General features: G+C 55.9%; 11 protein-coding genes across 11 annotated transcripts; 4 read left to right on the forward strand and 7 right to left on the reverse strand.

Annotated features, from left to right (window-relative positions):
- Positions 1–641: 641 nt before the first annotated feature.
- Positions 642–2,183, reverse strand: LTHEOB_9240 (Auxin efflux carrier protein; the record flags this gene model as incomplete). The annotated part of the gene is made up of 3 exons (XM_035518807.1): positions 642–722; positions 826–1,898; positions 1,955–2,183. 3 exons carry the CDS (start codon positions 2,181–2,183, stop codon positions 642–644), a joined length of 1,383 nt encoding a protein of 460 aa, XP_035369270.1.
- A 1,246-nt stretch (positions 2,184–3,429) lies between these two features.
- On the reverse strand, positions 3,430–4,233 carry LTHEOB_9241 (Cross-pathway control protein 1; the record flags this gene model as incomplete). Its single annotated transcript, XM_035518808.1, has 2 exons — positions 3,430–4,169; positions 4,224–4,233. The coding sequence occupies 2 exons, from the start codon at positions 4,231–4,233 to the stop codon at positions 3,430–3,432; spliced, it is 750 nt and encodes a 249-aa protein (XP_035369271.1).
- A 2,150-nt stretch (positions 4,234–6,383) lies between these two features.
- LTHEOB_9242 (Heterokaryon incompatibility protein) lies at positions 6,384–9,887 on the reverse strand (the record flags this gene model as incomplete). The annotated part of the gene is made up of 3 exons (XM_035518809.1): positions 6,384–7,588; positions 7,658–8,410; positions 8,477–9,887. The coding sequence occupies 3 exons, from the start codon at positions 9,885–9,887 to the stop codon at positions 6,384–6,386; spliced, it is 3,369 nt and encodes a 1,122-aa protein (XP_035369272.1).
- Positions 9,888–10,536: 649 nt separating this feature from the next.
- LTHEOB_9243 (tRNA ligase) lies at positions 10,537–12,984 on the reverse strand (the record flags this gene model as incomplete). The annotated part of the gene is made up of 1 exon (XM_035518810.1): positions 10,537–12,984. One exon carries the CDS (start codon positions 12,982–12,984, stop codon positions 10,537–10,539), a length of 2,448 nt encoding a protein of 815 aa, XP_035369273.1.
- Positions 12,985–13,502: 518 nt separating this feature from the next.
- LTHEOB_9244 (Glutathione s-transferase) lies at positions 13,503–14,374 on the forward strand (the record flags this gene model as incomplete). The annotated part of the gene is made up of 3 exons (XM_035518811.1): positions 13,503–13,835; positions 13,884–14,218; positions 14,272–14,374. 3 exons carry the CDS (start codon positions 13,503–13,505, stop codon positions 14,372–14,374), a joined length of 771 nt encoding a protein of 256 aa, XP_035369274.1.
- A 231-nt stretch (positions 14,375–14,605) lies between these two features.
- On the reverse strand, positions 14,606–15,734 carry LTHEOB_9245 (Aldo keto reductase; the record flags this gene model as incomplete). The annotated part of the gene is made up of 3 exons (XM_035518812.1): positions 14,606–14,804; positions 14,863–15,053; positions 15,225–15,734. The coding sequence occupies 3 exons, from the start codon at positions 15,732–15,734 to the stop codon at positions 14,606–14,608; spliced, it is 900 nt and encodes a 299-aa protein (XP_035369275.1).
- Positions 15,735–16,146: 412 nt separating this feature from the next.
- On the forward strand, positions 16,147–17,015 carry LTHEOB_9246 (Tho complex subunit 3; the record flags this gene model as incomplete). The annotated part of the gene is made up of 3 exons (XM_035518813.1): positions 16,147–16,312; positions 16,377–16,402; positions 16,461–17,015. The coding sequence occupies 3 exons, from the start codon at positions 16,147–16,149 to the stop codon at positions 17,013–17,015; spliced, it is 747 nt and encodes a 248-aa protein (XP_035369276.1).
- A 500-nt stretch (positions 17,016–17,515) lies between these two features.
- On the forward strand, positions 17,516–18,604 carry LTHEOB_9247 (Tho complex subunit 3; the record flags this gene model as incomplete). Its single annotated transcript, XM_035518814.1, has 3 exons — positions 17,516–17,941; positions 18,005–18,163; positions 18,224–18,604. 3 exons carry the CDS (start codon positions 17,516–17,518, stop codon positions 18,602–18,604), a joined length of 966 nt encoding a protein of 321 aa, XP_035369277.1.
- A 1,541-nt stretch (positions 18,605–20,145) lies between these two features.
- Positions 20,146–21,597, forward strand: LTHEOB_9248 (uncharacterized protein; the record flags this gene model as incomplete). The annotated part of the gene is made up of 3 exons (XM_035518815.1): positions 20,146–20,551; positions 20,605–20,655; positions 20,714–21,597. The coding sequence occupies 3 exons, from the start codon at positions 20,146–20,148 to the stop codon at positions 21,595–21,597; spliced, it is 1,341 nt and encodes a 446-aa protein (XP_035369278.1).
- A 268-nt stretch (positions 21,598–21,865) lies between these two features.
- Positions 21,866–23,539, reverse strand: LTHEOB_9249 (Phenylacetate 2-hydroxylase protein; the record flags this gene model as incomplete). The annotated part of the gene is made up of 3 exons (XM_035518816.1): positions 21,866–22,575; positions 22,628–23,264; positions 23,321–23,539. 3 exons carry the CDS (start codon positions 23,537–23,539, stop codon positions 21,866–21,868), a joined length of 1,566 nt encoding a protein of 521 aa, XP_035369279.1.
- Positions 23,540–24,574: 1,035 nt separating this feature from the next.
- LTHEOB_9250 (Fumarylacetoacetate hydrolase) lies at positions 24,575–25,935 on the reverse strand (the record flags this gene model as incomplete). The annotated part of the gene is made up of 2 exons (XM_035518818.1): positions 24,575–24,924; positions 24,981–25,935. 2 exons carry the CDS (start codon positions 25,933–25,935, stop codon positions 24,575–24,577), a joined length of 1,305 nt encoding a protein of 434 aa, XP_035369280.1.
- Positions 25,936–26,285: the final 350 nt, after the last annotated feature.

The following is a 26,285-nucleotide window of genomic DNA, read 5'->3' on the forward strand; positions in this document are numbered from 1 at the left end:
ATCGGCAAAGTGATCTGCAAATCTGAGATTGAGGGGAAGTGGGGGGAGGGGTCATCATGCAGCACTTATGTAACAGGAGCCGCATCTCGCAACGTCTCACCATTGACCACCAAAAAAAAAAAGGCCCCTCTCCATTAAAATTTCTCACCCTCTTCACATGCTTATCCGGGCCTTTCCCTTTCCATCCTCCCTTATCTATACCTCATATATTTCCCTCGTTAATGGTTGCATAAGCTTGGCACGAAGAGACTAAGAAAGGAAAGCGGGTCCCTGATAGACGCTGGCCCCCCTTCCACTCGCGAGTGGTTGGCACCAAGCTCTCTCCCTCTAATATTAAATTTATCTGCAGAAGCGACGCCCTTTTTTTTTTTTTTTTTGAGCTCGAAGGTTTCGAATACCGTAGAATGCGTATGATGAGTTAGGTTGAACGCACCAGTAAGCAATTACTAGTTGTAAATGAAAAAGTACATTCTAAATGTGCACATTTCTTCAAGGATATAAATACGATTTCTATTTCTAGTCACTGTACACCCCTATTTCTAGACTCTAGATTCTATGCAGAGTGCTAGCAATGTTATATCGACTCACCTGCTGGCAAGCAAGGAAGAGCAAGAAGAAAGAAAAGGAGACATCGGAGAATGCTATCTCCCGACCGCGGCCTCCGAAGCCTTCAAGCTGCCGACGACTGAGAAGCATATGAGCGGCGAGATGAGGTACGAGAGCTGAATAAGCAACAGTCGTTAGCATTCTACCGTCACGCCCGGAAAGAAAAAAAAAAAGGGGAGGAGAGCAGCGGGAAATTCCTCTCCGGGGTCCAAAACTCACCGTCAAAAACCTCGCAATCGACATCTTCTCCTTCTCATCGCTCCCATTCACATCAGCCAGCGCCGTCAGCTTCATCGCCGGCGGGCCCGCAGGCATCAGCATCATGGCGAACCACAAGATGGGGTCGTCGTCGAGGACGTTGGTGCGGGTAGCCAGCGCCCAGACGAGCGGGATGGAGACGAGGGGCCACAGGACGTAACGAACAAAAGTGATGATGGCGAAGGGCAGCCAGGGCACGGCGCCGCTCTCCTGGCCAGCCTTTTGCTTGCGCAGGCTGGCGAGCAGCTTGACGCCGACGACGATGACCTGCAGGCTGGCGAAGAGGTCGCCGACGTTCTTGATCGACGATGTCAGCCACGCTTTGAAGTAGCCGCCCGCGTCGGGCGCGGCGAAGAAGAGGCGGTGCAGCGCGGGCGTCAGGCCGACCAGGCAGCCCAGCGCCGCGCCGATGACGGGCGCGTTGGCGAACTGGTAGGCGAACGAGAGCAGCGAGCGCGCCCATGGTGGGAGCTTGGAGAAGCCGTGGGCGCCGCGCGCGTACGCCTTGCGGCCCGCCTTCCGGCTCTTGCGCGCGATCGGGTCGGGCAGGAGAGACGTCTCCTCTGTGACGTGCTCCTCCTCGTCGTTTTCGTCGTTGTTGGAGGATGACGCAGCGGCGGGGTGCTGCTGCGTTGGCCTGATGCGTCCGCTTTCGACGTCCTCGGTGCCCTCGATGACGGGAACGCCGTCGCTGGAATCGTCGGATACATCTCCATCGTCCTTGTTCTCATTGTCGTCTTGGTCGGGCGCGTCTTCTTCTTGGCCGTTCAGCAGGCGGGGGCCGAGCGCGAAGGTCAACGAGTTGCTAACGATGGCATTGACGAGGAAGTACGACTTTGCGCGATCAATGACGTCGTCAGAGCCGTCGAGGCTCGAGAGCACGCCTGTCGAACTGAGGGATTGCACGAGAAGGAGCGGCAGGGATGTCGTGTTGTTGAAGGCAATGGCCGGCGTAACCCAAGCGGGAAATTTGAAAACGCGGGTCATCAGGGTGCCAAAAGCAATTGACATGATGTTGTACATGATGGCGAATACTGCGGGGCGCCGTTAGCGGCAAGGGACTCTTATCAGTTGAGATTTGCCGTCTTACTGAGTATAGGCACGTACTTGGCGCCGCTGTCAAGACTGAGTTGCGATCCAACATTGTGAATTAGCAGCGCAGGCAGGAACAGGCGCACGCATGTCTTGGAGATGTCCTTGGCCGAGCTCTCAGAGATGAGGTTGAACTGGCCGGCAATTGCGCCGTAGAAGATAGTTAACAAAACGGATATGGAGGCCTGCAGAGCCGCCAGGAAGACGGTCAATATGCCGGAAGCCATGCTGAGAAGCAATTGGGGGAGAATTGATGGAGGAGCGAGAGCGGACAAAGCGGCGAGCCGACGCGTTTTCAGGCACGCGAGCAGAAGGCCCAGACGCTTGAGGCGCGGCGGGAGTCGAGGCCTACGTCATATCGCGATGAAGTGCCGCCGACAATCTTGGTATTTCGCATTGGCGGCGGCGGCCGGTCGACGAGGCTGCCATCTTTGCAAAAAGTCGTCCCTGTTGACCGGTCGGCCTAGATGGGCTTGGATGTCGTCAGGAGCGACGACCCGTGGCAATGGGTTTGGTGTTGGCTGTGCGTTGCCGTCAACGTGACCGCGTTACCCCCGCGCACCTGCCCCGCCACATCATTCCCTGGTCCGCTAGCACACGGGAAACTTTGCACGCATTTCGCGTTCTCGATCTAAGATGTGTCAGTGACGTCGAGACACGACGGCATGTCGTGGCCGCCACGTGTGATTGAGGCGCCTAAGGCGCAAGCGGTCACTGAAGTAGCTGACACGTATGTTCATACGTCTCAGGAAGGATGAGATATCCTGTGTCTACATAGCTACTAGAAAGAATTGAAAGCTATTCTGTAGTGACTTGGGCCGGTATCAGCACTGATCAGGTACAACACCAGATCAGCCATCATGACCTTCCGCATCGGGTAGTGCGTGATGAACGTTGCAGATCCGGGGAAATTGCCGATGAAACACTCGGCTCGTGCACATTTGTCGCCGCACAGACGCCGAACTCTCTCCACAATTTGCAATCAATTTGTCTTCAAGCGATACTCTCGCTAAGAATAGCCATGTTGGACAGCGCACGGTGGATACCTAGCTCGCTGTCAAAGTCGACAAGACGTCAATTCACGCAAGTGCAGGAGGATCTTCAAGATAGTCGCGAACATTTTTTTGGTATTTTGTGCTAACAAAGCAGTGATCATGCAACCGCAGTCGTCCGGTACGAAACCAGACGGGATATCCTATAAGAGGATCATGACAATAAGTTGAGGGAAACCATCGTTGCTAGAAACAGGAGCAAAGGCCACGAGTCAACCAACCCCATCAAGGGAGGGACATCAGAACTGCCGATGCTGTGAAAACCAAAACCCTCCGACGAAAAAGCATCTAATAAGAGGAAAGGACTGGAACCCAAATATTGACAGAACTTTTCCTGAACGGAGGGGACTAAGCGCCTCGTTCCATAATCTCCGGGAGCTCACCAGCTCCCCCGCCCGTACACCTATGAAGGCAGGGCAAATCACGACTGGAGATAACCGAGGCTGAGCGCGATGTTCTTCCACTTCTCGGCCTCATCCGAGGCCTTCTTTTGCTCCTCTTCCAACTCAGCAATGCGCTTCTCCAGCTCCTGCACGTGCTCGTACTTGCGCTGCCTGGACTCACGTGCAGCAAGGGTGTTGCGAGCACGCTTCAGCGCGACCTTGTCGCTCGGGTCTGTCACCGTGATGGGAGGCAGAGGGCCCTTGCGACGGCGAGGCTTGCTGACGCCAGCGTTCTGAGTGAGAACGGCGGGGGAGTTGGTGCTTGACTTGCGCCGGCTGGACGCGTCAACCACCACAGGCTTGGGCGAGCTGTTGTTCGAGCTGGACTGGGTGAAGGACTGGTTGCTGACGGTGCGCTGGAGCGGGTTTGCAGTAGCAGTAGACTTCTCGTCTTCCGGGAAAAGCGAGAACCAGTTCTGAGAGGACATGTCGCCATCCTGGAAGATGGGCGAAGTGTCGTAGCTGTCGCCGATGTAGGGAGACTCGTTGATGGACGGCGACGTCAAGTTGGTGAAAGCAGTCGAGGGAGGCGCCGAGGCGAGCGGGTCCTGGAAGATGTCCTTGGGCGACACGGTGGCCGCGGTGCCAACGGAGCCGGCCATGTGGTCGTTCATCGAAGTGAAGCTGGCGGCGCTGGCGTACGCGTCCCAGTCGATCTCGACGTTGAACGAGTCGAGGGGAGCGACGCCCCCGAAGGTAGCAATGTTCACTTCCTTGTCTGGCATGGCGTTAGAGCGGGCGCGTGGCAGGTGCGGGACCGGCTGAGAATTACCTGCGAGCATGGTGCCGGTGGAGTGGTTCCTCTGGTGCTTGTTGTTCTGGTTTGCTGTGCTACTGGAGAAGAGCGGAACGGGTGGACGAGAGTGTTGCGAAGTAGTGTTTCGACGAAATCCGATAGTTGATGCGGGTGCGCTGTTGGCGTAGAACGGCGATCCGTTAAACGTAGGACGAGATGGAGGAGCGCTCGGTAGACGAGGGGGCTGGTGAGCCTGCGTCGGTTGATCGAACAGTTGAAAGTCTTCCGAGGGGAAGCTCAGTCGTGGTTGCTGCGGTGTAGGATGCCGTGAGGCGTGGGGAGCTGGTGAGGGGAGCCATGGTGACTGATTGGAAGCCGTGGTGAACGACGTTCGGTCGAACGTTGTAGGGCGTCTAAAGCGGGAGCGCGAGGCTGGGCTTGAGACAGTTCCTTGCGGAAACTGCTGTTGAGTGGGGAGATTGAATATTGGAGAAGTTGAGGAAGCCAGGGCGGAGGGGGGTTTACGCAGCCATGATGACGATTCTCTGGCTGTGTTTATGAATGTGGTGGAGGCGGAAGATGGGGAAGGAAAGTTGCCTGAGAGGGCGACCGGCGACATATTTGAACCGCGTGCGCGGCGTAGCGAACAGCCAAGGCCGGCTGTGACTCATTGTTTGGTCGGCCAATCAGCGGCGGCTGAGGTGGACTTGTGCAGGGGCTGACCATGGGTCCGGCGCACGTCGGCCTTGCGGGCTAGCGGCCGATGGAGGCTGCCTATCGCCCGCCCAGCGACATCTGATCTCTCGTCCTCCAGTCCCCACCACTGCACGATGGCGTCGCCGCAAACCTCGCTGCGCCCGCCGCGCGCGTCGAACCGCCTCCCCGCAACGCCCTTCGAGGACAGCGTGCTGCTGCGTGTCCGGTTGCGAAACCTGCTGCCTGGGCGCTCCTTTCTCGGAGGCGGAGCACGCGGCACGGCACACACGGTATCTCAAACCGGCTTAGACCAGCGCTGAGGCTGGCAGGAAATAACGCGCGCTGGCGGAGGTTTCGGCCCTGATCGTGCAAAGGGCGTCCCACTAGGCCCAGCAGAGCAAGTTTCACGGCGGGCGATGAGAAAGCCGACGCAGGCAGCGAGGCCACGACTCTGGCCCGCGTGGCCGTCAGACCGTCAGCCGCGCTAGCCACAATATCTTTGCTGCCTCGCCCCCAAGCCACCCCAATCCTCCGTCGACACCGGTGCTGACTTGGGCACCGCGGTGAGTGGAGCCAATGGGTAACACGCGCACCGCATTGCCTCGTCGCAACCCCAGAAACCAGGCTGCACAATGAGTCACTTGCTGCGTACCCTCAGGTTTCAGGGAGCGAGATCAGATTGAGTTACAGCACGCTGCCTTCGGGTGCGCCGACCATTGGTCCCGCTGCACCCTGCTGACTGACCCTCGCCCGCTTACATATCCTTCAGGCATGGCGCGCGCCTTGTGATTCCCACCCACTGCTCAGCCTCAACCGACATCTCCCCTATTGGCCAATTTGATGGCAGCCTGGTCGTCGTGTGGTATTGCTGAGCGGCGACTGCGTCCGCAGACACGATAGCCTGTGCGCGTCTCATTCATGGGCCCCGGCGCTCCGAGGCGAAGCGGCTTGTTTGACGTAAGGTGTGCGAGAAATGCTGCAAGAAGCCGCCAATAGAAACCCGGCTCTGGTCGTGAGAATAGACTTTGGTACCAAGGGTTGCCGAGTTTCTTTGTCCGCCGGGACATCACTGACTCCGTACATGGATTTATGCTTTAGCTCCACGCCTGGACGAAATCTTCTGCACCGGTCATATGAGTCTACGAGTGATCCTGGCTCAGGGTCTTATCCGCCCCTAACCTGATAATCCTCCGTCGGCGGTGTAGACGAAGGAGTTAGGTGCCGCCGCTATTTCGACTCGACTTCAATAGTACGCAGTCCATGCTGCGCGATAAGCCCAGCCGCATGTCAGCAGGAGCCCTCTCGCTCTCTGGTAAGTACGAGTAGTTCTGGGCTAGTGTCTAAATGCGGATGTACAGGTACAACTCGTTTTGCCTACCGTCGGATCTATCTATCCATCCCGACTTCGTTCGGACTTCTTCCCTCAGCCGCTACACTTTACTCACTACCCGATGAAATTCGATTTGTGTATGATACCGACGGCTTTCGCTAGGATGCACATTACACAAGCTTTATGTCCCTCTTTCTCAATCTCTTCAGCCCCGAGCGTTCCTCGTCACGCCGATACAATGCCTCAGGACCTGATTCGTTGAACTCTTCCGCATCCTTGCTCTTGTCTATAATGTCAATACCGCCTAGGATTGTCTTCCACCCCTGTTCGTCCGGTTCCATGTCTCCCTCTTCTATCATGTACCGCATCTTCAACGCCGTCAATGCGGACAAGCTGACTAGCCCTATCCGTGTGAATGCCTTGCCCCCTTCTACCGGCTCTAGCAGCAACCCAGTCACAACCAAATCATACTTACTACATTTCTTGCCATCAAAGGCCAGGAACAAGCAGAAGCATTGGAGGCGCAAATCCTCGCCCCGGGGGAAATCTAACTTGATTTCAAAGTCCCTCCCAGTTTTCTGGCGCCACGCTTGTCCGACCTTACGCACCCCCTTCGGCCTTCTGTCCGGCCCCTTCCTCCGCAAATCGGCGTCGTCAAGGTCGTCGTGGTCGATTGCGACCATATCGTATTTTGATCTCAATGAGACGATGTCGGGCGTGTACAGCGACTCAACCACGTCTGCCCCCGTGTATATGACCTCGATGCGGCGCATGTACCCGGTCAGCGTAAGGGATGAGGCATCAGGTGAGAATGGGCCAAAGGCGTTGCGAAGACGAGCATCATCAACGTTGAAGGTGGCAAGAGGAACTTGAGGCCAGCGGCCGTGATGCTCAATGGCACCATTAACAGAGAACCAGGACCAGGACGGGGCGACGTAGGAGAAGTAAGGTCCGGCTGTTGATTCTGTGTCATCCTGATCCGACACTTCTTGCTGCTCCGTTATCTCTGCTTGTGTCATCTCCGCTGTTGTCATCTCTGATTGCGTCGTCTCCGCATGCGCTTCCTCTGCCTGTGTCGCCACCGGCTGCGCTGCCTTTGGTTGTGTGGTGTCCGATTGAGCGGCATCTTCTCCATGAGTGGACCGAGAAACATCATCCGTCAGGGCCGGGGGACATGCAGCTGACGAATCTTCCTCAGGAAAGGCCTGTTTCGTTGCCATCTCTTTTGCCAGCATCTTCGCCCTGGCGTAGAGACCAGTTACCCTAGAGCTCGTAGGGGAAACTTGGGTATTGCCCTCCGTCTCCTCTTCCACAGCCAACGCCCCCTCCTTTTCCTCATCTTTTTCCATCTCGGAGATCTCTTCCGTAATCTCTTCTGCAGTTTTTCTAACAACCCGATCCACAAACTTCCTTTCAATCGCATGTGGTAAGGACGAGAACTCACCAACGTCCCTCCCCGGCCACCGGTGAACCCTCCACAAAAGACTCAGCGGCAACGTGCTCTCCCAGTGGCCCGCCAAGTACGCATCACCGGGCAGCATGTCACCGAACTCCTCGGCGAGGCTGGACAGGATGATGGGCATGTCACTGCTCACCGTCAGCCACTTCTGCGAGAAGCCCTCGCACAACTCATTCCACGTCTCGTGCACCGCCGCCTTCTCCAGCCCAACCTTCCCCCTCACGACGCCGCCGTTGTTCCGCACGTCGCGAGCCTGCCACTTGGCGTGCCCGTGCAGCAGCCTGCGGAAGGGGTAGCCGCCGGGGAAGGTCTCGCAGGCGAGGGCCTGGGCCGGGGCCCTGCTGCTGGCGCAGCACTCCCACACCAGCTCCTTGTCGGTGAAGTGCAGCACGCGCCGCGCCAGCTGGCGCTCGCGGTGGATCCAGGCGCGCGCGAACGACGGCGCGGTGTTGGCCCAGCCGAAGGCGTCCGTCTCGTAGTCCCACAGCCACCACGAGCGCGCGAGGTCGTCCTGCGAGGATGGCATGATGCCGGCGGCGCGCGTGGCGTGGAACTGGATGGGCACGATGTCCCACGGGTCGCGTTCGGCGAAGAGGCCGCCGCGGGCGTCGGAGAAGTTGTCGGCCGAGATGTTGAGGACGGCGTGCTTGTAGGTGCGCGCCATGAGCGAGGCTTCGCGCAGCCAGTCTGAAGGGGAATCTTGTACGATGCAGAGGGAGTCTATCCAGAGCCACTTGACTGTTTGTGCATAGGTCAGCTTCCTCGAGAACTCCAGGAAAGGGCGGTGATAAAGGTCATCATTACCCTTGTACCAGCTGGCCACCTCGAGAGCATCTCGGAATGTCTGAGGCAGATCCGCAATGTCCATACCCTCGCTCTGACGCTCTTCCAGGTTAGCAGTTGTCAGCATAGGGAGCTCCTTTGCACCCCATTCTCCCCAGCAGTGGCTCAGTGTGATGTACCGATCACCAGCCGCGTCGCCTTCCACGCGCACGAGGCGGAGCCGTGAAGTCTGTCTCGCATGCTCCACGTCCAATACACGCGTGGGACGACTCTTGGCAACGAAAGCATTGCACTCGTCATGCATTCCGTCGACGTTCTCTTCACAGCGCGTCAACCACCCCTTGGCCAGGAGTCTCGACCTGTCCGAATCCATTCTAGACGTTGCAACCTGCATCACGCCATGATCCTCGAACCATTTCCTGCCGTCCGGGAACCACATCGACATGTTCGCGTCCAGGGCATCTATATCCCACAGCTGCATGCGGTAGTACGTGTGGTAGTTGGAGTGGCTCCTCGGGAGTGTCGTGTCCGTGTGCACAAAATACAGCACATCGCCCTCGCCCAGCCCCATCCCACCATTCGCCCAGCACATCTCCAACCGATGTGTCTCCAGGCTATGCAGCTGATTCATATCCACCGCCCTGCTCCTTTCCAGCCGCTGGTGTAGCCGCTTGCAGATGGTACACCCGGTCCCGTTCGCTGCCACCAAGCTTAGCAAGTTCCAATGGTGTACCACCGCCCTCGGCAGCCTCCTCTTTTTCTTCTTCGCTGCCCTTTCCCCTTTCTTTCTCTTCTTGTCTTCCGCTTCCTCTGCCTCCTCTTCCTCTCTTCCACCTCCTACTACTTCCTCTTCACCCCCCCTCGTATGCTTGATATAATACCCCAACACATCCAAGCACGCCCAGCAAAACCCATGCTGCGAGCCCCTGAGGAAGAAGTCGCCGTCGGCCATGCCATCTTTCTCAGGCGGCCGCCGGGAGTCGCTTTCGAGCCAGATGAGGAGCTTCATGTTGGCGTCGTCCCTCTCGTACCCTAACGGCGCCTCGTGCGGCTGGCGGACGGCGGCCGGCGCCGCGGGGACGAAGATCTGCGCGTCGGCCGCGTCCTGCACGCCGACTTTGTGGGTGTTGATGCGCTTGAATATGACCAAGTCTGCATCGCTTTCGTCGCTGTCGTCGCTGGCGTCGTCGACGCCATCATCATTATTGCTGTCATCCTCTTCATCACCTGAGTGGCGATGCCGAGGAGAAGACGACGAAGAGGCAGCGAGGTAAGCATACGGGTCGTGCATGGGCCGCCACCGCCGCGACGGCATCTGCCTTGCCAGCTGATCGTCCAAGGCTTTCGTGACGCGCCATTCGTCGTCGGCGATGTTGTCCGGGAAGTTGATCGGGTCGGAAGCGCGAGCGAGGCTCGCTAGGTTATCCATCATTCTGTTTCCCTTTTCTCTCCTCTCTTCTTTTTCCTTTTGTTTCCCCCTCTTGATTTCAGCTAGGAAACAACGGCTCAAAGAGACAGACGGTAGATGGTAAGATCGTGCGGAAACCTTAGCGGGTTGCACGGCGTTTTATGTAGTGGGAAGCAATTGGCCCCCACACGAAAAAGAAAGAGGAACAATAAGCCGGAGCTAACAGGATCTTGCCGTTCGTCGTGGCGCGGTCCCTAGCGTGCATACGCTTCGATGTGCATGAGCCACTCTGTATGTAGCTGCTGAGATATGATAGGTTGATTATGAGCCCTTCCTTATCTACTTATAACTCCTTGTGCAAGAGGCTATCACCTCTCAAGATGAGGGTCTATAAGGAACCGACGCTCTTAAAATTCAGAAAAGTGGAGTTTTATTCCTATATACTTGAAGTTTAGGACGAGAGGAGGTATTCTGGTATATCGATTCTCCATATCATGGCATCGCACTTGAGTGGAGTTCTCAGCGATTTAAGATGCCATCAAAAACAGACCACTAGACCAACCATGCGAGAACTTTTAGCCCCCTTCCATATCAAAGCAACAAACAGAATGCCCTGGTAAACGCCATAATCATGCCAGTCCATACCGTCGTCCCATCATATCTGATGCCCACTTCAGAACCTCTGCGGAACACCCTTGACGACACCATCCAGCACCACCTGGCCATGTATCATAATCTCCTTGATCCCGCTGCCCTCTCCACTACCCTCCTGCAACCACCTCTTCAGTAGATCGTTGCTCTCCTTCGGCTTGATGTCTTTGCTCGCCGTGCCGACCGTCACGTGTGCGATGTTATTCGCCGTCTCCCACTCCTTCGCCTCGTCGCCTGCGCCTGCCGGCGGTAGCAACCTGACGACGAAGCACATGACGCGGTTGTCCCAAACCAGCCGCTCCAACTGCACCTTTGCGGTACCGAGATCCGGGTCCGTCGTATTAGCAGTAGCGGAGGCGCGCGCGGAGTGCAGGTCGAGCATCTTCTGCCAGTGTTCCGGGCGCTCTTTGGCCGACGCGCGATGGATAAGGGTGACGTGGAATTCCGGCTGCACGCGACGCAAGCCCTGAAGCTGGCGGTAGAACTGCTGGGTCGTGATGTCCTGGTCCTTGAATAGTCCGTCGAGGATACCGTTGATGCGGTTCGAAGGAAGCTTGACGCAGAAGTAATCAAGCTTCGGGGCCTTGGGCTTAGCGGTGTTTCCATTCTGCTGCTGGGGCTGCTTGGATTTGCCGCCGAAGCTGAGCTCGTGCTTGATGTCAGGCTTGTAGTCATTGAGAGCGGCCTCAATAGCGATGTCGAGGTCTTCAGCGGTGGGCATGTTGCCGAACAGCCTAGGATATTCCGAATTAAGCTGCGAGACGATCGTCTCAAGATTCTCTCGCGAAGAACGCGTGACATCGAGATTGATGACCAGGTCGAAAAGGTCGTCCGGCGCCTCATCAGCGTTGACAGGCTGGAACCTCTGCAGGAATCCCTCCATGATGCCTATGACCTCTGCAGAGCCCTTCTTGTTTGCCTGAATGGTCTGGTGGTTGTCGCCACGGCTCAAAACACGATCCTGCATGGCCTGGCGAATCTGGTCGTAGTTCTGGCGGTCGTGAACCCAATGCAACGCGACGAAGCGAACGTCGTTACCACGGAGGTTCTGCTGCATATCCCTCATGATCTGCTCTCGCTCTCTCTTCTGATGGTTATTCCTGTCCGAGATGACGACCGGCCTGGTTCTTAGTGCATCAGTGCAGGCATCCGCAAACCTCTGCGGACGGTTCTTCTTTCCCTCGATGTTGTCATTCTGGACGTGTCCCCAACCGAACAGCTTTGCAAGCGCAACAGCTACTGTGGTCTTGCCGCAGCCGATGGTAGCGACCGGGACAAGGACTACGTTCTTCGTGACTTCAGTCGAGACAGTGGTACCTTCACCAGCCTCAATCTCCTGCCTGATGACATCGGCGCCACTGACGCCTCTCTCCATCAAAAAATCATCGCGCATCTTGATGATACCGTGATTTTCGTTGTACGCTTTCCTGAGTCCAGGGTTTGAAATGAGCTGGCGCCTCGCGAATTCGATGTACTCCTCGGTGATCTTCTTGTGTTTCTTGTACCTCGGCTCCTTTCCTGCGATGATTGCCTTGGTGCACTCACGCCACTGGCGGTACATGAGGTAAGGCTCCTCGAACTTGTACTTGAAGAACCAATCCTCCCACGGGGCATTCTCACTATCCCTTGCCTGGCAGCGGATAACGAAGCCCTCGGTGTCACGGCCAGCGTAGGCGCCAGTCTCGGCAACGCCATCCAGGAATCCCTTAACCTTCACAATATCCTCCTCCATGACGTACATGGTCTTCTTGAAACCCCACTCCTCGGCAAATTTGTCGACCAGGTGTCCAGGGTATGTCATGAACTCGGGTACGTTAATGTTGATTCCATGAAGGTAGAGTCCGGACTGCTCGGGGGTATAGGCCAGAACGTGCTCCTCGAACTCGTCGTCGCAAAGCTCAGCCACGGCAGTTGCGTTCATACGCCTCAGGGCATATGCCAGCTCCTCCTTGGTCTTCCCCACCGTCGCCAGGTGCCTCTCGACCCATTTCTCACCAGCCTGAGCATGGCTGAGCGGCGTGTCCTGGCGCGCACCGGTCGAGTGCTTGCTGCAAACAAGCAGCGTGCCGTCTTCCAAGCCTGCAATGAATATGATGCAACCGTTCTCCTTCACGCTCAGCTCGTAGGGACCCCTGGTGTTCTTCTCCACATTCCGCCACTGTGTCTTGTTGACTTCGCCGTGGTTGAAGAATTTGTCGTAGCCGCGGACGGCGATCTCGTGGATTCCGGCAAGGTTCTTGTAGGTGAAGAGGCCGCGAGCATAGGTGGGAAGGTTCGGCTTCTTGTAGTCCCAGTCCTGCAGGCGCCACGAGTCGATGGTGCGGCCGTTAGGCAGGTCGAAGGTGTGCTTGCGGACGGAGAAGCCACCCTTGGACTTGCCCTTGGTGGTGTGCGCCTCCAAGCTCAGCACGAGCTCCAGGGTCTCCTGGGGGTCCTGGGGCCTATAGGGGGCGGTTGTGCGGTGAGCCATGGTGAGAAGCGCGCGTTGGGTGTAAATGGCAGGGTGAGTTTTGGTTGCGACAGGCCTGGGGCCAGTGGCGGGGTTGTAGTGGGAATTTATGCTCGGCGGCCACAATCCGGATGACTCTTTATTTTGCGCAGCTGGAATCAAGGCGGCGACGGGCTGCGTAGGACGGATTGACAGAGGAATTGGACGTGCGAGAGAATGGGCGCGGACTTGCGCCAGGAAGGTGCAAGGGCGGGATGCGTCGAGTGCTGCGCAAACAAAATGCGACCGGGCATTCGGTGTGTGACGCATTTTGTGGCACGGGCCAAGGCGGTGTCCGAATTGGTGGAACAGTGCCCCGCGGCAGGCAGCGCTCTCGCCCTCAGCCGCAATCCTTTGTTTAAGACCTGGCAGTGGATGTTGGGTCGGCAATAAATAGAGAAATCGCAACGCAGTTGGCTTAGTCAGTCACCGCTAGTACCCTGAGCACAACATACAAGATAGGCTGCCATTCGCCAGACCAATTTATCTCCGCAATCATTATGTCTCCATCACCCAGAGCCACACTTTATCGCGGCTGGGACGACCCGGGCAACTACGTCTGGTCGCCCTTCGTCACTAAGGTCGAACTGCGCCTCCGTGCCGCTGGAGTCGAATACAAGGTTGCCTCAGGCTCCGTCAAATCCGCACCTCGCGGCAAGATCCCTTACCTCACCCTTGACGAAACCGAGAGCCTCAGCGACTCTACTCTCATCATCGAGAACATGACCTCCGCCGGTATCCTCCCTGATATCAATTCCATGCTCACTCCTCCCGAGCGCGCCCATGACCGTGCGCTCTGCGCATTACTCGAAGACAAGCTATACTTTTACCACGTGAGCCCAGCGTCTCGGGTGCGAATGAGAGGATATTGATGATTGTAGTCTTTCGAGCGATGGATCCAGAATTACTACGTCATGCGCGACCACGTGCTGGGCACTTTGCAATACCCGGTGCGTGTTGTTGTTGGCATGCTCATTTATCGTGGCATCAAGAGCACTCTGCACGGTCAGGGCACAGGCCGCTTCACCGCCGAAGAGATCGCTGCATTCAGACGTCAGATCTGGGAGAGTTTTGACGACCTTTTAAGGGAAGCAAAGAGGAAGCAGGGCGGTGCCACCGACAGGGAGAAGCCGTTCTGGATCATGGGCGGGGATCACCCCACGGAGGCGGATATGGTGCTCTTCGGGTTTATTGTTTCCGTGCTGATGTGTACTGCGTGAGTTTGTTCCCACGAGCAGCTTACGCAGTGTGCTAACAGAACTTGCTCAGGGCGCCAGAGTCGCAAGAGGTCGTACGGAGTTTTCCCACCATTTTGGAGTACGCGGGGAGAATTCATGACCGCTTCTTCCCAGACTACAGGCGCTGGGAGTGATTCGACACTGGTGGAATGTATTTTGTCGTGCAGAAATACTTGTTGAAATTCTATCATGGTATATCGAAGATAAGACCCTAAGGCATTCTTTCAGCCAAAGCAATCTAGTGTACAAAGTCTAACTGTTTGGCACCTGCCAAACCAAATCAAAGATAAAAGATAGAACCCCACCCAGGTATCATTCCATCTACGTCATAGCCACGGTCATGACTGGCATATAACTGGTTTCGTTTACTCGTCGTCGCCGAAGAAGACCTTGATGGGCAGCCAAGCGTCACCGCAGACCTTGAAGCGGTCCTTCAGGTTGCTCAGCTTGTCAACATCCTCCTTAGACAGCTCCCAGCCATCAAGGTCAAAGTTGGCCTGAATGCGCGAGGCAGTGACAGACTTGGGAATGACGCTGGTGCCGCGCTGGAGACCCCACTTGAGACTGTGAACCTGTTAGTTCATGGTTTCGATTGTAGCAGTGTATTTTTGTGCAAACTTACAGAACCTGCTGGATGGTCTTGTTGTTGGCCTTGGCGACCTCAGCGACGGTGGGGTCCTTGTACAGAGGGGAGTCGGTGGAGCCGAGGCAGGAGTAGGCGGTGGCGTGGATACCCTTCTCCTTGAGGTAGGCAAGGAGCTTGGGCGAAGGGTTGTTGGGGTGGAGCTCGATCTGGTTAACGGCCGGGACGATCTGCAAATTCGGGTCAGAATCACTGTGCACCCTGCGAGAGCCGATTCGTGGAGTGTTTTGTGCACCAGCCACAGCCACGATCTCACGGGATCATGGGCCAATGGCATTGTTGAAAGTGTTTTTTGGTGCATAGGCAGCGGGGATGAGCTCAATGGCTCCTCAGAAACTTACCTTGGTCTGGGGGTCGTTGAGCAGGATCTCCAGGTTCTTGATGCCGAAGTTGGAGATACCAATGTTGCGAACGCGGCCGGAAGCGGGCAGCTTCTGGAGCTCCCTCCAGGTGTCGACGAAGTTCCAGTCGGGGTGGTGCTTCTTCAGGTCGGTGGGATCGGTGGACGAGGGCCAGTGCATGAGGTAGAGGTCGACGTAGTCGGTCTGGAGCGACTTGAGCGACGACTCAATGCCCTCCTCGACGCGCTTGTGCCACGGGTTGTCGAGCTTGGTGGTGATCCAGATCTCCTCACGCGGGACGCCCGAGTCCTTGATTCCGAGGCCGACCTCGTGCTCGTTGCCGTAGGCGAGAGCAGTGTCAATGTGGCGGTAGCCAGCGAGCAGGGCAGCCTTGACGGCCTCGCGGACCTCGTTAGGCTTGGACTGCCAGGTGCCGAGGCCGACGGCGGGCATCTTCGCCCCCGTGTTGAGGGTGAAGGTCTGCTTGGTGAAGTCGAGCGGGCCAGCCATTGTGTGAGCGCGTGCGGATGGAATGAGGAATTTGCGGGAAAGAGGACGGAGAGACGAGCGCAGAGAGAATTGAGCAGTGAGTGCAGCAGTCATGGCAGGGCGAGGGCAAGGGTGGGCGTCTTATACGTCGCAAGGCGTTCCCACCAGCCCACTTTGTATCAACGATCGCATCCCACCGCGCGGCGGCGCGCCCATCCACCGGAGCTGTTGACGTCGGCGGGGCACGCGCGCAATGGAGGGGCAGGCGAGCTTGGACCTGCCCTGGCCTGATTGCAACGGCGGGCCCTGCATGCCGCCGGATAAATGCCCGTGATCGGCTAGATCGCTGCCAGCGGCAATCATTGCCCCGAGCACCCAACCCAGCTCTCTGCGCAAGACGGAATAATCGCAGCCTCGCTCTCCACCAGCCACCATGTCGTCGGGCTTCGTCTCCGGCGGGACCAACGACCAGCCCATTGAGCGCGACGCCGAGTGGCTCCAGGCCCAGCAGGAGCTCGAGGCCCAGCGCCGCCGCAAGGAAGACGAGGGCAAGCAGAACGACGGCAAGAGTCTGTACGAAGTGCTGCAAGCAAACAAGGGTAAATCCACGCCGTGCCGCTTTTTGTAAGAAGAGCTAACATAACAGATCTTGTTTGACGACAGCAAAGAAGCAGGAGGCTTTCGAAGAGGTATTGCCCGTGACCTGCTCGGATCGCCCCGGCGCCCGCTGACCTGCCCGATCCGCAGTCCATCAAGCTCAAGAACCAGTTCCGCGCCCTGGACGAAGATGAGGCCGAGTTCCTCGACTCTGTGCTGGAGTCCACGCGCGCCAAGGAGGCCGCGCTGAAGAAGGAGACCACCCAGCAGCTCGACGCTTTTCGCAGGCATCAAGAAGAGGCCGAGCGCGCCGCCCGTCTCACCGGCACCAAGGAAGAAGACCAGCCCGTCGAAGAAGAGCACTGGGTCTCGACCGGAAGGAAACGAAAGAAGGCCAAAGACAAGGAGTCGCTCATGGGAATCAAGATCCGCCGGACCTCGTCCGCTGGCGACAAAGGCACCTCCGATGCAATCTCCAAGGCCAATAGCGATCCTGCAGAGAAGCAAAAGGAGACTGCCGCTGCGTCCGGTGCCCCCAAGGAAGAAGGTGCAGCGAAAAATACTCCCGAGACACCTCATGCGGGTTCCGAGAAGGGTAGTGCAGTGATTGGCTCAACTGTACAGAAAGAAGCTCAGGCGCAAAAACCTAAACCAACGCCCGCCGCCCTTGGCCTCAGCGGCTATTCATCCGACGAAGATGACTAAGTGTCAGACTGCAGATGATTATGGTGTAGTGGTGCTCCAGTGAGACAGCATACGGCACACTCATGGAATGGGAATAAAAGGACAAAAAACGGCAACAATAGACAGTTCTGAGCTGGGACACATCGGAATTTGCTGGATAGCACGTAGAAATCAAAAAGGAAAAAAAGTCTGGATTAAAGCATGATGCAATCTTACGTCCATTGACTGGATTTGCGTAACCCATCATGCGCATCTTTCAAATACTTTCGAACACCCAACAAAAGCTACATCTCAGTAGACGACTTAAATTCCCGAGCAAGTCCAAGTGGCCCAATAGAAACGAGGTCAACAAAGCACAATATGAAGCTTGGGATTCGCCGATGTGTCGCCGGCGCAATTGACTCGCGGCGTCGCTTGCACCTTCACCTTTCCAAACCTCACCAACTGCTCCACCACTGCTTCGCGCACGCCCATTGCGAGCTCTCCGGTGCCCACGCCACAACAAGCAAACAGATCCCGCCATGGTCGGCCCCACACGCGAGAATGTGCTCACCAAGGCCAAATTCCCTTCGGCCTTCGGCAAGCGCAAGACGCAGGCGTATTCGGACAGCTCGCGCGGCTCGCAAAGCCGCAACCTGCGCACCATCGACTGGAACCCGCTGGGCACCCTCATCGCCACCGGCTCGTCGGACCGCACCCTGCGCGTGTGGAACCCCGAGAAGCCACAGGTCAAGAATTCGACCGAGCTGCGCGGCCATGCCGGCGCCGTCGAGCGCGTCGCCTGGAACCCCACTCGCGAGGCCGAGCTCGCCAGCTGCAGCGCTGACGGCACCGTTCGTTTCTGGGATGTAAGAAGCAAGACCGCTGTGGGCAAGGTCGAGGTGGGAGGCGACGCGTTCACACTGGCATGGCGTCCGGATGGAAGCGAATTGGTCGTTGGAAGGAAGGTACGAAGAATCGGAGTGGGAATTGGAGGAATTCCAAAGCTGACGGTTCTGGAAATGACATAGGATGACGTCCTTGTGCCCATCTCACGTTCGACGTTTACAGCACTTCCCGCGCATCGCCAGACGGTCCAGACGAACCAGACAACCTTCTCTTGGACTGGCCAAGAGCTCTTTCTCACCACCGGAGATGGTCAGGTCAAGATTGTTGACTATCCCTCCATGGTACGCCAGGTTCCTCCCGATTTCACAACAAGACCGCGCTAGTAATTATATTGGGAACAGAACATCCTCCACGTCCTCAACGCTCACACTTCGTCTTGCTACTCTGTCGATTTCTCCCCGACCGCCGAATACCTCGCCGTCGGCGGTTCCGACGCCCTCATTACTCTGTGGGACACGCGCGACTGGATCTGCCAGCGCACGCTGACCAGCATGACCGGCCCCGTCCGCAGTGTCAGCTTCTCCTTTGATGGCTGCTACCTTGTTGGTGGCTCAGACGAGGGCACCGGCATGGAAGTCGCGTACGTCGAGACGGGCGAATGTGTACACAAAATCGAGACGACATCGCCGACGCCTTGCATCCAGTGGCATCCCAGTCGCTACGTCCTGGCCTATTCAGATCCTACCGGCTTGAAGATCATTGGCGGAACGGAAAGATTCTGATTTTCAAGGCCAGGGGAATATGGTTATCGGTTGGCGTCATTTGAGGCTCTGCATCGCGACGGCGTTATAACGTATTGGTATATTTGGGTGACAATGTGCAGTATACCCGGGTACTTTCCCACAAAAATAGAAGACGGTTCGACTTGCGTATCCCTGTACTCAGCTACAGCCACAGTGTCTCTTTTGCTACGAAATGTTTCGGAGAGGAAGAGCAAATGCAAAATGGAGTAAGGCTAAATTGTTTGTCTTACTTCAGCCATGGATATGCCGATCTTCTGCAACCTATCATTATTTAGGCAGTAAGTTGCTGACGCCAATGCGCGAAGGCGCACCGCGCTTATTTTTCAATACAGATTAACTGGAGTGAGCTGGAGCCTACGACAGCCTCGCCTTTTCTTTTTCTCTTATTCTTTCTTTGAAATCAACCCTCCCAACCCCAAAGTATCTACTAGACACCACAACGGAACCTCTTAGGACAAGAACAGTTCAGTCCTGTGTGACGATGAGACTTGGTTAAATACAAGGGGAATGTGGCTGTAAATCGGGTAGAAGAAGGATGACGATGACAGTAGAGATTGAGTGAGCCAGCCTTGTGCCCTCTTCTCGCCAAACGCGCGTCTCTATGCACCCCACTTCTCGCAAAGACGACGATGTGCCTGGGCTCATCTGTAATTCACATCAGGCTACATTTGAACCTCCCCTGTATGTTGTGAAACAGAGTGGCTATCATGCTCCCCACTTTATTCTATGCTAGGCTTCCGAAAAATTACAGATATGGAATGTTCAGCTCTGAACCTGCAACGCCCCGGAGCACGAGGCTGAGGCTCAATCGTATTTTTCTTCAGGGCTGCTCAGCCTCACATTTCAAGGATATAACGTCTTTAAATTCTCCACTTACCTCCTACCTCCTACCGACACTCCAATATACCAGGCCCTCTACACCGTCCTCAGTTGCTGGCGACATCTGACACATCCAAACATAACATGAGCTCCGCCCAAGAGGATTCTCAGAACGGGAGTTCACACGAACTTTCTGACTTCAGTCGATCTAGCCAGCAGGTAGCTGGCCAGCCAGACAGTACGTCAACTTCGGCCTTCTACCGGTGGCAACTCAGACTTCTTGCCGATACTAATTTATACGGAGCCGACTAGACGGTCTCAGAGCCGTAGATGAAGAAGAACGCCAAAGCGCCCGTTTGCCCGAGCTCAACTTCAAACCAGTCGCTCTCGACCGATGGTTCCTCATCGTAGTCATCATTTTCTATGCGGCGTGCTTTGTCTGCCTAACCTTACTCATATTCTACGACTACCTTGAGTCCACCAGCATCTCCGGGTGGTTCACGATCCGCATCCTCCCCGCTATTGTCGGAACGATAACCACTTCTTGCTGCAGATCAATCGTCTTGAATCTAGCACACATAACTCCATACGCAAAATGCGCCAAGAAAAAATTGGGGAAGAAGGAAATGGCATCCATAACTTTTACGGGTTCATACTTTCCTTTCCTATCTTACCGTACCACAATTCGAAGCGGCGAGCCCATGTTGATAGTTGGAGTGACCCTTTGGTTCATTTCTAGTTTCATCATCCCCTTCAAGTCCGCTATTCTGAACACATCGGACTACTACAGTTCTGGCTGGATCACATTGGTTACAGTTGAATACTTGTATCCCCTTCTCGCCATTTATGGAGTCCTCATTATTTACCTCTTTGTTCTTCTGCTCTACACCTGGGATTTGAAAACGGGCCTCAGATGGGATCCGGTTTCTATCGCAGACAATTTGGCTCTCTTCCGACATTCAGATTTCTTGGAGGACTTTAAGGATCTCGACATGGACGATCCTGCATCCCACCGCGAACGCTTCGCCGACTCTGCCTACCGGCTTGGTTATTGGCGTATTGATAAAAATGGACCTCCACAATACTGGCACGGGTTTGCACGAGACCGTAGGTTTCTCATTTCAAGATCTGCGTTGTTGAAGAAGCTGACCATTATTTAGCTGGAGTCCCAAACGGATCTCGACCAAGAACAGTCGAAGAACCCACAGATGGTATTATAATAATAATCCATATGCTAGTAGGATGGCTCGCTGATGAAAAATTGTGTAGATCAATATTACAACACCACATCTTGGATATTCCACCCAGTCAGCATGGTTATATGGTTCGCTTTATGGGTCATCCTCAGCGCATGTTTTGCTACTCTACTTGTCAAAGGATTCCAGCATTATCATACCGGCTTCGTCATACAATGCAGTACCTTAGCCACCGGTTTTATTCTCCAAATCCTTCCACCATTCCTGGCCAGCTTCTTCACGGTATTCTGGGAAGAAGCCGACCTGTTCTACCGGGCAGTCCAGCCATACGCAGGCATGAGGAAGAAGGGAAAAGCTCAAATGGCCCATGAGAATCTTCTTCTCGAGTATCCATTCCTCCCCTCGCCCGTGATATCGTACATCGCGTTCCGAAAGAAGCACTCCAAGGTATCTTTCATCTCACTCATGGCTCTAGTGCAAAGACTTCTACCGATTATCGCGGCTGGCTCAGTTACGCTGTTTTCATCGCCTGATCAAGATGACGCCACTATTGTCTACGTCAGCCCCATTTTGTGTACCGCCACGCTCGTCTTCGTCTTGCTGGAGTTCCCCTTGATCGTACTCATTATCCCTGGCCCCGAGAGGCGGTTACCACACGACCTTGCGACATTTGGAGACCTACTGTCCTGGTGCTGGGATAGCGATTTGGTGCGAGACAAAGTTTTCGACATGACTATCCAACAAGAGGACGACAACTCGGAAGCTGGGCTGGATGACCGGCGAGTGATGAAAGCCAAACTGCTCTCGGATCGCGATAAATATGCATTTGGCGAGATCAGGAATCGCAACAACCGCGCAAACGGGAATCATCATGAAGAACCTGCCCATGTTGGCTTCGACTTTGAGAAAAACATCGCTATACCAGCAATTCCGAAACGTCGACGCTGTGCAATTTGAATTATGTCAGACATAGAAAGAACAGTGATAGGCATGGAAGTTTGCCGAAATTGATTTAAGCTTGTTGAGGGAAAATGTGAAGGAAACGCCATAAATTGTATCATGGATTGGATATTACCACACTTCCGGCTCTTCTATTTAATCCAACGCTAATTCAAGAGATGCTTGCTTCTTTCTGACTCCTTTTCCAGTTCCCAGCTCCACTACCCAATTCTCCCCTTCTCGAATTTTCATCCACGATTTTTTTTTTCTCCCAACAAGGCACAATTTACAAATCCTTCGTATTCTCCGCACTCTCCGCAATCCACTTCTCCAACACCGCCCGGTCCCTAACCCTGAACCCGACCTTGAACCTCTTGGGCTCCATGGTCAAGCTAGTCGGCAGGGCGTTCGCCTCCAGGGAATCCATAATGGGGCGATCCTCCGCCTTCTTCGGCGCCCTGAACTCAAACGCAGTGATCAACCTCACAAACGCCGTGTACAGCTCCCTGTTCGCGAGGTGGCTGCCAGCGCACATCCTGCTGCCAGCGCCGTATCCGTAGTGCGGGGTGCCGGCGACCTCGGGCGCGCCGCCATCAGTCTTAAGATAGCGCTCGGGGTCGAACTCGTACGGGTTGCCGAAGTGGTCCTCGTCGTAGTCGGCGGCGTAGGCGTTCATGTAAAAGGTGGTGCCGGCGGGCACGGTGGCGCCGTTCCAGGTGATGGGCTTGGTGCTGACGCGCGGCAGGCAGATGGGGATGACGGTCCAGAAGCGCAGCACTTCTTTGACGAGTGCCGTCACGTACGGCACCTTCTCCTCGACCAGGCACCGCGACCACGCGTCGCCGTCCGGGTACACGCGCTGGATCTCGTCGTACGCGCGCTTCTGGATGGCTTGGCCGGCGGGCGAGGTTAGCGAGGCGATGCCCATGATCAGGTTGCCGGGGACCGTGTCCAGGCCGGCCGAGACCATGGTCAGGCAGATGGATTTGATCTCAGCTGTAGTTGTTGTTAGTCTAAACACACACTGTTTGGGATAGGGGGTCCTTACCTTCGTTCAACTTGGCTTCCGGGTCTTTGATGATGTTACCAGTGATGCACGGCTTGTCGGTTCCGTTCCTGATGTTCTCCTTGAGCTCGTCCAGCAGCCTGGTCAGGTAAACGTCGCGACGCTTGCGGTACTCCTCGGCGCCCCGGTTCGTCTTGCTGGGCCAGATGCGCATCAGCGGGATGTAGTCTTGCCAGTTGTTGGAGGTGCTGCGGAAGTTGGAGATCTCGCGCTCGACGTGCACAATTTCCTGGAGCAGCTCGTCGCCAATGTTGCCCGAGATGCGGATGCCGTAGTTGAGCGTGAGAGACGTGTTGAGGGCGAAGCGCTGGAAGTACGGCGTCGGGTCCACATCCTTCTCGCCGTACGCGCTATCTTCGAGCATCTCCTTGATCGAGACGTACGATTCCAGGTCAATAATGGGCATGTAGCTCTGCACGGCCGGACGGTTAAGCGCCGTGGCCGCGGCCTTGCGGCGCTGCTTGCAGGACTCATCCCAAGGGGAGGTGCCGATGGTGAATCCTTGGGAGCTCGAGACGACGGTGTGGAAAGTGTGGAGAGTAGGACGGGAGATCAGGGCTGACTGATTGTTGATCCAGAAGTGTTTCACAGAATCGAAGGTATTGGCGAAGATGATTCTCTGTGGTTCCGTTGTCAGTCCATTTTGCGCTAGGTACAGCCTTGGGGACTGCGTACCCTGTTGCCCATGCGGACCTGAAATACAGGGCCGTATTTCTTGGACCATTCCCGAGCGACCTTCGCATGGTTCTCGCCCAGCTCGATCAGACTTCCAAAGATTGGCCAACCGGGAATCTCGGGGATGCCCTTGATTTTGGGCACATCGGTGCGGTTCAGGAGGCGGATGAGAAAGTATATGGCCGCTACCACAGCGACGGTCGCAACTTGGATGGACATGCTGGCGAAACGCAGCGGTTTCTGTCGGTGTTCCGAAGGCAGACGATCAAATGCGGGGAACAGGAGAAAAGAGGGGAGAGGAGAGGAGAGAAATATCTCGCAACTCAACGCTGTCCGGGAGAAAGGAGAGCTGCTGACGAGAGAAGGCGAGTGTTGTTTACTCGAAGTCTATCCGTGTCAGACGTCCAGTCGTCTATATAATTCTCACAGTTGGCAGGGACAGGCCCACCTGCGCAGTAAACAGCCGGCAAAGCATTCGCCAATCCGGCTATGGATCACCCATGACCGCGTACAGCCGTGGCAGCGAACAAGAAACGCGGGACTGGTGCGCGCTGCACAGTTTCGTGACGCTCACTCGGACCCGTGACTAGGTCCGAGCTAGTGTTGGACTTTCCCCTCACTGACCTTCTCCATCCGAGACATGGTTCCTCCAGCCAATAGGCGTGCTCCGGATTCCAATTGCTCAACCTCGCATGTCAACCCCCTCGGAGCGTCGCTGTCATGAAAGTTCCGAAAAGGCTGGTGAAACTTCGTACGAACCTCGGGGCAGCTTGGGCCTGAGCTTGTCCATGGCAGAGAGCAGAGCTGCAAGGGGACGGATATCGATGGAAAACTGGATTTGCAGCGAGCGCGGTTATGGTGCCTGTCGGGGGTTTTTGATTGATGCGCCAGCCGCGGGTGATCATGGCAGCGGCGGGGCGCATTGTGGGGTTCCAATGGGCGGTGACACAGGCGGAGCAATTCCGTCGCGGAACCGGCAGTGACGTGCCATGTGGCCATAGCTCCCGAGAGCTGCAGGCGGAATTCCTACCGTTGTGACATGGCTTGCTTTGGGTGCTGGTCCTTTGCTTTGTTAGGAAGGTTATGATTTCATGTATGAGCACATCGGCACTTCCGACTGAGCATGTTCAAAATCACAAGAGCCAGCTCAAACACAGCTTGAAGTGGAAGATGAGCAGAGGACAACATAAATTCACGGAATGCTTTTTTAATTCTATTTAATTTTCAACAACTCATTATGCTAGTGCCTAATCATCAGAATGGGAATTTGACAGCAGGCTCGATCCTGCCCACACACTCTCCAAATCCAACCAGCGCATCCTCGTCACCTCCGCATACGCCAGTGATAGTGATCTCATCTCCGTCCTCCAAAAACTTCCTCTCCTCACCACCAGCAAGCTTGACTGTAGTCTTGCCGTTTTCGTTCTGTTCTAACAGACTTCCCCTCTCATTCGGCTCTTTGCCGCTGATGGTGCCAGAGCCGAGCAAGTCTCCCACGTTGAACGGGCATCCAGTGATAGAATGGTGCGCCAACATCTGCGGGAACGAGAACAGCAGATTTCTTGCCGTAGTCTTGCTGATGGTAGATGTATTTCCGGAGCTCGCTGTTCACGAAAGTTAGTTCCATGCTCTTGATCTCGAAGTTTCGAAGCGGACTCACTCTTGAGATCTACTTGCAGCTTGATGTCATATACGTTCTCAGCCTTCTTCTCCTTCAGGTACGGCAACACTTCCGTGTCACTCTCCAAGCCCTTCGCCAAGAACGGCTCAAGCGCATCCGCCAGCACGACCCACGCACTGATGGTCGTTCCGAAGTTCTTCGAGTTGAACGGGCCGAGCGGCACATATTCCCACGCCTGGATGTCTCTCGCCGACCAATCGTTCATGAGCACGACACCGAACAAGCTCTGCTCCGCCTCGTCGATTGGGATGGGCTCGCCAAGCTTTGTCTTCCTGCACACAAACGCGCCCAGCTCGAGCTCGATGTCGAGACGGTGGCACGGCGAGAAGATGGGCGTCTTGACCTCGGCGGCCGGGTTTGCGAGGATCTGACCGCTGGGGCGCACGATGGGCGTGCCAGACACGACGACGGACGAGGCGCGGCCGTGGTAGCCGACGGGCAGGTGCTTGTAGTTGGGCTGCAGGGCGTTGCTGGCGCCGCGGAAGAGCACGCCGACGTTGAAGGCGTGGTTGAGGCCTGCGTAGAAGTCGGTGTAGTCGCCGATCTGGAAGGGCAGGTGCGTTTTGACTTCTTTGAGCGGCACCAGCGCCGCCTGCTGCAGCGAGACGTTGTCCTTGAGGATGGACGGGTGCGGCGTGTTTTCCAGGAAGATGTCTTGGATGTATTTGCGCACTACGCTGTGGATAGGGCGGCCCAGCGCAGCAAAGGCGTTCAGCGTGGGCTCGGAGAAGACATGCTGGTGCGGTTGGATAGTGGAGAGAGCAGAGAAGCCGTTGTGTGAAGCAAACGCATCCAGGTCCAGGGCATGGTCACCAATTGCAATGGCTACTCGGGGGGATGCTTTGGCAGAGGTGGAGATGATGCCAAATGGGATGTTGGCGAGGGAGAAATGAGATCCCTTGGGGATGTTGAACCAGGAGCGCAAAGAAGGCATTGTGACGACTGAGCAGGAAAACAGGAATGCAACGAGGAGGTGTTGCAAAAGCTGGGGGTATTTTTCAAAGGGCGAAGGAGGGGTAATTGATCACTGAGGATGGTCCACCAACGGTTTACTAGGACAACCGAAGCAAGCCGCGTACAAGCCGCGGGGAATGGAGGGGCAGGATGTTGACGGATCAATTCCGCATTGCCACGGCTCAAGCAAACCGATGTCCCGGGTATCCTCGCTCGCACGTCAGCGCCCGTGCAGAGTGCAGCAAATTAGTCGTGGCCGCCAATTCTCGCCTGCTCTGTGCGCTGCTATAGCGCTACTGGTGGAGCTCGCGGAGCGCCAAGCAGGAACAG

Source organism: Lasiodiplodia theobromae (genome assembly GCF_012971845.1).
Source record: "Lasiodiplodia theobromae strain AM2As chromosome Unknown scaffold_30, whole genome shotgun sequence".
NCBI classification, from domain to species: Eukaryota; Fungi; Ascomycota; class Dothideomycetes; order Botryosphaeriales; family Botryosphaeriaceae; genus Lasiodiplodia; species Lasiodiplodia theobromae.